The sequence below is a fragment of the Macaca nemestrina genome, chromosome 8 (genome assembly GCF_043159975.1).
Source record: "Macaca nemestrina isolate mMacNem1 chromosome 8, mMacNem.hap1, whole genome shotgun sequence".
Taxonomy (NCBI): Eukaryota; Metazoa; Chordata; class Mammalia; order Primates; family Cercopithecidae; genus Macaca; species Macaca nemestrina.
Genome location: NC_092132.1, coordinates 83,091,353 through 83,102,415, shown reverse-complemented (window position 1 = coordinate 83,102,415; position 11,063 = coordinate 83,091,353). Strand labels below are relative to the sequence as shown.

The 11,063-nt window shown below is 41.3% G+C and overlaps 1 protein-coding gene across 1 annotated transcript in view; it reads left to right on the top strand.

Moving 5' to 3' along the window:
* Nucleotides 1-4,541: 4,541 nt before the first annotated feature.
* LOC139355597 (gametogenetin-like) overlaps nt 4,542-11,063 on the top strand; it is a 197,591-nt gene continuing 191,069 nt past the window's right edge. Inside the window, exons 1-2 of the mRNA XM_071067432.1 lie at nt 4,542-4,655; nt 10,615-10,986. Of these exons, the coding sequence (XP_070923533.1) occupies nt 4,542-4,655; nt 10,615-10,986 (486 nt within the window). The remainder of the gene's footprint in view (nt 4,656-10,614; nt 10,987-11,063) is intronic.

The window sequence follows — 11,063 nt, the reverse complement described above, 5'->3', positions numbered from 1 at the left end:
TGACTGTAGATGTGTGGCCTGGTTTCTGAGCCCTCTGTTCTGTTCCATCATTCTATGTATCTATTTTGGTAGCAGTACCATGTTGTTTTGGTTACTGTAGCATTGTGGTATAGATTGAAGTCAGGTAGCCTGATGCCTCCAGCTTTGTTCTTTTTGCTTAGGATTGTCTTTGCTCTATGGGCTCTTTTTTGGTTCCATATGAAATTTAAAGTAGTTTTTTTCTAATTCTGTGAAGAAAGTCAATGGTAGCTTGATGAGGACAGCATTAAATCTCTAAATCACTTTGGACAGTATGGCCATTTTCATGATATTGATTTTTCCTATGCATGATGATGGAACGTTCTTCCATTTGTTTATGACGTCTCTTATTTCCTTGGACAGTGGTTTGTAGTTCTCCTTGAAGGGGTCCTTCACATCCCTTGTAAGTTGTACTCCTAGGCATTTTATTCTCTTTGTAAGAATTGTGAATGAGAGTTCACTCATGATTTGACTCTCTGTTATTTGTGTAGAGGAATGTTTGTGATTTCGCACATTGATTTTGTATCTTGAGACATTGCAGAAGTTTCCTTATCAGCTGAAGTAGATTTTGGGCTGAGACAATGGGTTTTTCTAAATATACAATCATGTCATCTGCAAACAGAGACAATTAACTTCCTCTCTTCCTATTTGAATACCCTTTATTTCTTTCTCTTGCGTGATTGCCCTGGCTAGAACTTTCAATACTATGTTGAATAGGAGTGGTGAGAGAGGGCATACTTGTCTTGTGATGGTTTTCAAAGGGAATTTTTCTAGCTTTTGCCAATTTAGTATGATGTGGCTGTGGGTTTGTCGTAAGCAACTCTATTATTTTGAGAAAGTTTCCATCAATACCTAGTTTATCAAGAGTTTTTAGCATAAAGCAGTGTTTAATTTTATCAAAGGCCTTTTCTGTATCTATTGAGATAATCATTTGGTTTTTGTCATTGGAACTGTTTATGTGATGGACTACGTTTATTTATTTGTGTATGTTAAACCAGCCTTGCATCCTGTGGATGAAGCCGACTTGTTCATGGTTGATAAGTTTTTTGATGGGCTGCTGGATTCGGTTCGCCAATATTTTATTGATGATTTTTGCATCAATGTTCATCAGGGATATTGGCCTGAAATTTTCTTTTTCTGAACAGAGGAGTCTCTCTGTTTCTATTGTTTGGAATAGTTTCAGAAGGAGTGGTAGCAGATCCTCTTTGTACCTGGGGTAGACCTCAGCTATGAATCTGTCTGGTCCTGGGTTTTTTTTGGTTGGTAGACTATTAGTTACGGACTCAATTTCAGAACTTGTTATTGGTCTATTCAGGGATTCGACTTCTTCCTAGTTGAGTCTTGAGAAGATGTATGTGTCCAGGAATTTATCTGTTTCTTCAAGATTTTCTGGTTTATTTGCATAGAGGTGTTTATGGTATTTGCTGATGGTAGTTTGTATGCCTGTGGAATCGTCTGTGGGATCAGTGGTGATATCCCCTTTATCATTTTTTATTGTATCTATTTGATTCTTCTCTCTTTTCTTCTTTATTAGTATTGCTAGTGGTCTATTTATTTTGTTAATGTTTTCAAAAACCCAGTTCCTGGATTCATTGATTTTTTTGAAGGGTACTTCATGTCTCTATCTCCTTCAGGTCTGCTCTGATCTTAGTCATTTCTTGTCTTCTGTTAGATTTTGAATTTGTTTGCTCTTACTTCTCTAGTTCTCTTAATTGTGATGTTAGGGTGTCAAATTTAGATCATTCTTGCTTTTTCTTGTGGATATTTAGTGCTGTCAAATTTGTCTCTCAACACTGCTTTACCTGTGTCCCAGAGATTCTGGTGCATTGTGTCTTTGTTCTCATTGTTTTCAAAGAACTTATTTATTTCTGCCTTAATTTCGTTATTTACTCAGTAGTCATTCAAGAGCAGGTTGTTCTGTTTCCATGTAGTTGTGCGGTTTTGAGTGAGTTTCTTAGTCCTGGGTTTTAATTTGATTGCACTGTTTTTTAAGAGACTGTTTGTTATGATTTCCGTTATTTTGCATTTGCTGAGAAGTGTTTTACTTCCAATTGTGTGGTTAATTTTAGAATAAGTGTGATGTGGTGCTGAGAAGAATGTATATTCTCTTGATTTGGGGTGGAGAGTTCTGTAGATGTCTATTAGGTCCACTTGATCCAGAGCTGAGTTCACGTCCTAAACATCCTTGTTAATTTTCTGTCTCATTGATCTGTCTAATATTGACAGTGGGGTGTTAAAGTCTCCCACTATTATTGTGTGAGTGTGTAAGTCTCTTTGTAGGTCTCAAAGAACTTGCTTTATGAATCTGGGTGCTCATATATTGGGTGCATATATATTTAGTATAGTTAGCTCTTCCTGTTTTATTGATCTCTTTACCATTATGTAATGCCCTTCTTTGTCTTTTTTGATCTTTCTTGGTTTAAAGTCTGTTTTATCAGAGATTAGGATTGCAACCCCTGCTTTTTTTTTTCTTTCCATTTGCTTGGTAAATCTTCCTCCATCCCTTTATTTTGAGCCTGTGTATGTCTTTGTACATGAGGTGGGTATCCTGAATATAGCACTCTAATGGGTCTTGACTCTTTATCCAATTTGCAAGTCTGTGTGTTTCAATTGGGGCATTTAGCCCATTTACATTTAAGGTTAATAATGTTATGTGTGAATTTGATCCTGTTGTTATGATGCTAGCTGGTTATTTTGCCCATTGGTTGATGCGGTTTTTTCTTAGTGTCAATGGTCTTTAAAATTTGATACGTTTTTGCAGTGGCTGGTACCAGTTTTTCCTTTCCATATTTAGTGCTTCCTTCTGGAGCTCTTGTAAGGCAGGCCTGATGGTGACAAAATCTCTCAACATTTGCTTCTCGATAAATGACTTTATTTCTTATTTGCTTATGAAGCTTAGTTTGGCTGGATATGAATTTCTGGATTGAAAATTCTTTTTTTTTTTTTTTTTTTTTTTTAAGAATGTTGAATATTGGCCCCCACTCTCTTCTGGCTTGTAGTGTTTCTGCAGAGAGATCTGATATTAGTCTGATAGGGTTCCCTTTGTGGGTATCCTGACCTTTCTCTCTGGCTGCCCTTAACATTTTTTCTTTCATTTCATCCTTGGTGAATCTGAAGATTATGTGTCTTTGGGTTACTCTTCTGCAGGAGTATCTTTGTGGTGTTCTCTGTATGTCCTGAATTTGAATGTTGACCTGTCTTGCCAGGTTGGGAAAGTTCTCCTGGATAATATCCTGAGAAGTGTTTTCCAAGTTTGTTCCATTCTCCCATCACTTTCAGGTACACCAATCAAATGCACATTTGGTCTTTGCATATAGTCCCATATTTCTTGGAGGCTTTGTTGGTTCCTTTTCATTCTTTTTCCTCTAATCTTGTCTTCTTGCTTTAGTTCCTTAAGTTGATTTTCAGTCTCTGATATCCTTTCTTCTGCTTGATTGATTCAGCTATTGATTCTTGTGTATGCTTCACGAAGTTCTCGTGCTGTGTTTTTCAGCTCCATCAGGTCATTTATGTTCTTATGCAAACTGGTTATTCTAACCTTTTAGAATAACAATTCTAACGTTTTAGAATTGTTAACCTTTTAGAATAGCAATTCCTCTAACCTTTTATCAAAGTTGTTCGCTTCCTTGCATTGGGTTAAAACATGCTCCTTTAGCTCGGAGGGGTTTGTTATTATCAACCTTCTGAAGCCTACTTCTGTAAATTCCTTTAACTCGTTCTTTGTCCAGTTTGGTTCCCTTGCTGGCGAGGAGTTTTGATCCTTTGGAGGAGAAGAGGCATTCCCATTTTTGTAGTTTTCAGCCTTTTGCGTTGTTTTTTCCTTATCTTCGTGGATGTATCTACCTTTGGTCTTTGATGTTGGTGAAATTTGTATTGGATTTCTGTGTGTATGTCATTTTTGTTGATGGTGATGCTATTTCTTTCCATTTGTTAGTTTTCCTTTTAACAGTTAGGCCCCGTCTGCTGCAGGTCTGCTGTAATTTGCTGGAGGTCCACTCCAGACCCTGTTTGCCTGGGTATCACCAGCAGAGGCTGCAGAACAGCAAAGACTGCTGTTTGTTCCTTCCTCTGGAGGCTTTGTCCCAGAGGGGCACTTGCCAGAGGCCAGCTGGAGCTCTCCTGTATAAACTATTTGTTGAACCCTGCTGGGAGGTGTCTCCCAGTCAGGAGGCATAGGGTCAGGGACCCACTTGAGAAGGCACTCTATCCCTTAGCAGAGCTTGAGCACTGTGCTGGGAGATCCAGTGCTCTTTTCAGAGCTGGCAGGCAGGAATGTTTAAGTCCGCTGAAGCTGTGCCCACAGTTGTCCCTTCCCCCAGGTGCTGTGTTCCAGGGAGATGGGAGTTTTATCTATAAGCCCCTGACTGGGGCTGCTGCCCTTCTTTCAGAGATGCCCTGCCTAGAAATGAGGAATCTAGAGAGGCAGTCTGGCTACAGCAGCTGAGTTGGGCTCCATCCAGTTCGAACTTCCCGGGGGCTTTGTTTATACTGTGAAGGAAAAATCATCTATTCAAGCCTCAGTAATGGTGGACGCCCCTCCCCTCACCAAACTCCAGAGTCCTAGGTGGACTTCAGACTGCTGTGATGGCAGCCAGAATTTGAAGTCAGTGGTTCTTAGCTTGCTGGGCTCCATGGAGGTGGGATCCGCTGAGCTGGACCACTTGGCTCCCCAGCTTCAGCCCCCTTTTCTGTAGAGTGAATGGTTCTCTCTTGTTGGTATTCCACGCGCCACTGGGATATGGAAAAAAAACAAAAAACAAAAAAAAACCAAAACTCCTGCAGCTAGCTGCATGTCTGCCCAAAGGGCCACTCAGTTTTCTGCTTGAAGCCCAGGGTCCTGGTGGCGTAGGCACCTAAGGGAATCTCCTCATCTGCTGGTTGTGAAAACCATCAGAAAAGCATACTATCTGGGCCAGGGTGCACTGCTCCTCAGGGCACAGTCCCTCATAGCTTCTCTTGGCTCGGGGAGGAAGTTCCCCCACCCTTGAGCTTCTCAGGTGAGGAGATGTCCCACCCTGCTTCGGATGGCCTTCCATGAGCTGCACCCACTGTCTAACCAGTCCCAGTGAGATGAGTCGGGTACCTCAGTTGGAAATGCAGAAATCTATGTTGATCTCTCTGGGAGCTGCAGACCGGAGCTGTTCCTATTCAGTCATCTTGTCAGCCACCTGTCTCATCACAGTACTTTTAACAACTACTTACTCACTTTTCCTTCCTACCAATTTCATTTTCTAATTTTCTCCTTTGAGAACACAGTGGGAAACTATTTGGTTTTACCAAATAGTTAATCATTTTTAAAAATCCTCTCAATTTCTTGAATAAAAATATACAGGAAAAAGTAGAGTCATGTTCGTATTGAAATGTAAGCTTGTCTTAGCGATGAAAAAATACAAATTGTATATTTATGTATCTTGGTGTATTTGGTGATTTTATATGAATATTAATACATCATGAACAAATAAGAAAAATCTATCACTCATGTTTCCGAAAAATAGTTCATTCCATATTAGCCTGAGTTAACATATTTTGTGTTAGGTTTTACGTTTCTGATGGGCAATCTGTTCAGTATTTCATATGCTTACTGTAAATGCATCACACGTTTGTATAAGATTGTTTCTTATTTTTAACTAGAAATAATCCTAGATGTACAGAAAAGGTGCAAAAGTAATACACAGAGATCCCATTACCTTTCACTCACCTTTCTTGTTGGAAACCTTTTACAGAAACATAATGCAGTAATATAGGGTTGATTCTTGAGCCAGACAGGTGTGTGAAAATCTGCTCCAAAAGTACATTATCTGATAGAATACTCTCTCTCTGCATATGTTATAGCAGTGCCTCCTTTCTTTGAAAATGGAAGGTAGTGGGGGCATTATTCTCTGTACTTTGGAGTGCTTAATGTAATCTAATAAATACACACATGCATGCTTACAGAAAACGTTCAAGGTGGCATCAGGATTTGCAGAGACTATTTGTGTTTTCTTTTCATTTCAATCATGTTACCCTCGCTCTTACTTTGTTACTGTCAATTGTTGGGGCTCTAGCCCATGAGGACTTGTCTGATCTGAGCTCCTGAAATCTTGAAAGCAGAGAGCAGCTGAGTTGTTAATGGTTGTAATGAATTGTTTGTATCTCTGATATGAGGACTCTGACATGTGGCTCCGAAGGTACACAATATGCATGTACGTTATAGAGAAATCCCAGTGGTTGCCAATACTCAGCAGTAAATTAAGCAGTGAGGAATTCTTGAACTTGCCAGTGTAGGTGGGGGCTGCTCACTGAATGACATTAAAAAAACACTAAATGGGCCAGGCGCAGTGGTTCGCCCCTGTAATCCCTGCACTTTGGGAGGCTGAGGCGGATGGATCACCATAGGTCAGGAGTTTGAGACCAGCCTGGCCAACATGGTGAAACCCCGTCTCTACTAAAAATACAAAAATTAGCTGGGAGTGGTGGTGCATGCCTGTGATCCCAGCTACTCAGGAGACTGAGGCAGGAAACCGCTTGGACCCGGATGGCGGAGGTTGGAGTGAGCTGAGATCGCATCATTGCACTCCAGCCTGGGCAAAAAGAGTGAAACTCCATCTAAAAAAAAAAAAAAGAGAGAGAGAGAGAAACACTAAATCTGTATCACTACAGTACTAATTATGATAACCAGATCAGTGTTTTTAGGCCACTGATAGAGTTAATGTTAATTGAGGCTTATTTTTAAACAAAACAGAAATGGAGAAAAAGTGCTTGGCTATATCTTTCCAGTTGCAGAACTAATTATAAGTAATATTTATTCAATCAAAATATACCAAATAACTTTTCTTATCCTTTCTTCTTTGGTTTCTCCCACTCTACAAGCTTTCCAGTGACCTTAGAAACACCCCCACACCTATGTCCATCTCCAATTTCTTTGTTATCTGTCAATTAAACAGCCATCTGGGGGGCATTTTTAAATGTTCATATGTAAAGTGCTTAAAATATCAAGAAATATATTTTTAGAGAGTAAGAAAATATAAAAAATATAACTGTTATCATTTTTCCCTCTTGTATGCCCCCAACATTCATACATCCATTGCTACGCATAATAAGTGAACCAATTCTAACAAGAAGGATTGTCTCAACAGCCATGCAATGGCACACTTATGTTCTGCAGCCCTTCCCAGGCATGCTTCAAACTTGCCATACATGTGTGTCTACATTTTGCTCCAGTGTAAACCTTATCTTCACTCCACCTGAGCTGGCATACTGCTTTGAAATATCTGTCAGATAATCATGAAGTGATGAAGAGAATCATGAAGAGAATTATAATTTGCTTGCTCCATGAAGGCCCCAATGAGGTTCTCACAATTAAGTAGGCATCAGAGGAAACACATACATTTACTAATACTTTGAAGAACTTTTCACAATGGAGGTAGAATGCTTAATCAGGCAATAAACTCTTCGACTCAGTAAAAATGCAGAACTGGGAGGCTTACACAAACAATTAAACAAATAAAAAACAGTGCAATAATTAAGGAGTAATTTTAATTCAAAATAATCTTAATTTAAGGAGAAACTTAAAGCTGGTGTCCCACAGCCAGTATTTGAAAGTGAATCCCCAGAAGTTGGGAATCTGGAAATCTGCACTTGTAGATCTGGCCTCTGGATGTGCTGTCTCCCCCAGGTTATCTGTTAGTTTGGACAACTCACTCTTCCCTTAAGGGAGATAGGACTGAAGTTTCTCAAAAGGAATTTCACCAAGAAATAAAGGCATAGAAGAGATAGACATAAGACAAAAACAAGACAAAACAAACACATAGACTCAAATGGCTTTAAGAAGAGTGTGTGTGTGTGTGTATGCATATGTTTAATACTCACTGCATACTATATATGTGCATGTATACATATATGTTCAACATGATGTGTGAAGTGTTATGCTAAAAATGTACACCCATCATTGTTCTTCCTGCAACAAATATTGAATTTAACTACTGTTATAAGCACTGGGAAAACAGCTTTGTATTTGAGTTGGGGAGACAGGAAATCATACAGTATGCAAACAATTAGTTGGAAGAAAAATAGAGTGACTGGAGTATTACTTTAGGAGGCCTGTTAAGTAAAGGCCTCCATGGGATGTGACATGAGACTGAGACCTGCATGAATCAAGGCTGTAAACTCCACAGAGACAAGCAAGGGGAAAAGGCTAAGGCTTAGCCCTCTGGCGCAGTCATTTTTATCATACCCACTTTAAGTATGGGGAAAATAGGGCTCACAGGGGAGCAAAATGGCTTCCCTGAGATTCTACGGCCAAGAAGCAGTATTAACAGCCATATATCGGATGGGCTGTTCTACTTAGGTTATTTCCACTCCAGTTGGTTTCACCAAACTCCTGTCCAGGCCCCATCCTTTCCATTGCTCTGTCATTTTCTAGTCTCATTTCCTCTCCCCAAGAGACTGGTAATTCCTCTTTTAAACCTTCTCTAACTCTCACAGGAAGAACACTTAATGAAACCAGTTGGCACTAACCTCTTTCAGAGGGAGTGCTACGTTATGCCTGCATCTGCTCTCCCTTCCCACCTGTAAGCCCTCGAGGGGAAGAGAGGGCGTGATACCATTTACCTTTGCTGAGCAGGCAACTAGCACAGCCCTTTGCATAGAAGCAATTAAGAAGTGAACTAGTAAGAAGTATTTGAGGGAAGGATGGAGAAAGGAAGGAAAAAAAGGAAGGGAGAAAGACTTTTAGTTCAGGATGTAATACAATTTAGAAAATGAGAAGAGATTGCAGAGAGAAATAAAGGTAGCTTCACACAATTTCTAGACTTCTTGTTAGCATTGTGTTATCTTTGTTTCTTGTTTAAATGCATTTAGTACAAATGCATTTTTCAACGGTCTTAAATTACACAAGGAAGAAACTCCAATTTGAGGCTATCAGTAAAGGCGGCAATGGGAAAGGGAGAGGTACAAGGGACCCTCCTGATCTCCTAAAATCATACCACATGGGTGATACTAACTCTGAATGTTAGATCAATGTACATTATTACACCTACTTATGAGGGAACAGTTAGCTTCCCTGTGGGTAACTGCTATTTGTGTCCCAAGTTTCAGAGGCAGCATAGGGAATATGTAAATCTAGGAGCTCTAGAGTCAAATTCTTTGGCTTTGCATTCCTCTTCCTGGTTTAGCAGCCAGGGGAGCCCTTCCTCCTGTTTCCCTATCTTTTCAATGGTGATGTTCACAGCACCCACCCCATGAGGGTGCAGTCATCATTAAATGAGTGAACACATATAAAGCACTTAGATGGGTGTATGGCACCTGGCAAGGACCCAGTGCAGGTTAGCTGCTAATATGGTACTTCCTAAATAAATAAAATCATGACAAAGTATACTGGGGTAAACATGTGATTTGGAGAGAAGAAAGTGTCAGTATTTTTATTACCATCATTCATCATAGTCTCTGGAGATGAAGAGTTTACAACAGTTTCTGGAAGTTATAGATAGAAGACTTGTTCATGTCCTCTCACTTTTCAGCTGCTTCCTACAGCTTTTAGAGGGTCAATGGCCTGAGATGTTCTGCAACGTCCTTTTCTATATGCTAAACTACTTATTGTTCAGTGTTCATTTTTTCCTATTGTTTTCATCCATCAAGAATGATGGCAAGTATGTGGATTGTGCATAAAGGCAGCGTGCTCACATGATCCTTGATCACTGATGTCTTAAAGCTTGGGTTAAAAAAGGAGGGGGAGTTCTGACTCGACTTCTCCGTTCTCCACGATAATAACAGAGGTGGCATGTAAACAATGAATGTTCTTGACCCTTTTATTAACGCAAATCCTGAAGTTATTCGTGTGTCCCTACTAGAATTTCAAAGATGTGCAGACTTCCTTGGGAATGATAACCGTCTTAAATTATAAACATAGATCCTGAAGAAACGTTTCAGAAAGAGGATAAAAATAAAAATAGGACTGCTTTTAATGCCCAAACTAAGGGCTTGAGCAGTTTCCATGTCTAGAGTGGAAGTATTAAAAATGCAAAGATGTCTTGCCTTTTCTTACCAACCTACCGCCAAGAACCCAGGAGGGCAGCAGTGGGCTAGAAACAGGGTTTCTGTGCCACATTCTGAAGACAGCCTTTTCCGAGATAATTGGCCTGCAGGCCTGTTCCCTGTTCTGGTGTGCTTTTGAGCTCCTTGCGCAGTTCCACCAGGTACAACAAATGCGCCCATAAAATCTGACTTTGAGCCCTGATGAAATTTAATCCTCTGCAGAACGCCTCCTCTCTCTTTTATTAAGTGGGAGAGAGAGGAGAGTTTCCACAGGATTCACAGAGTTTGTCTGTATCTTAATTATCCGAGATCTGATTTCCAAATCCTTCTCAAACAATTTATTTCTATGAAGACATATTTATGCCCATTCCGGAAACCTTCCCCATTTCTAGAAAAAGCTACGCATCTTCTTCTTTCTCGACTTCTCTTGTCTGCCTCCCGGTGAGGATTTCAAAGGGTCTGTGAGTTGAGAACCCTAAGCCAGGTCTCCCTGCGGCGTCCTGGCTAGTCCCGGCGCCCTGGGCCAGAGCACTTCTCAGCCGCAGCGCCCCTTGCCAACCAACTCTGTCCAACTTTCCCTTTCAGACTCCAGCAGGGGCGTCCTCCAGGCAACCGGCTGCGGCAGGCAGAAGCGACCTTGGCTCGGAGACCCCCGACCTGAGAGCTCAACGCCGGCTGAACAGACTCACCTGCGCAGCGCCCGCCGGCCCCCTAGCAGACGGGCAGGTTCCGGAGCTCGGCCTTCAGCTCCGCCGCGCCCGCCCATCCTGGGTGTCTCGCGCCCCGACCCTTCCTCCCCTGACCCCAAGCCATCCCAACTCCCATCCTCGCCACCTCTGGGGCAGCTCAACTAAGCCGTGTCCCTTCCGTTGCAAACGCGTCCGACCACCCTCCCAATCCCCAGCACAACCCTCAGCGAGAAAGCCCAGCTGGGTCTACCCAGTTACACCGGTCAACGTGGGTCTCCATCGCCGCCGGCCGCCCTAATTCACGCTCATTCATATTCATTCTCTTTTCTCTCTGTCCCTCTTCCT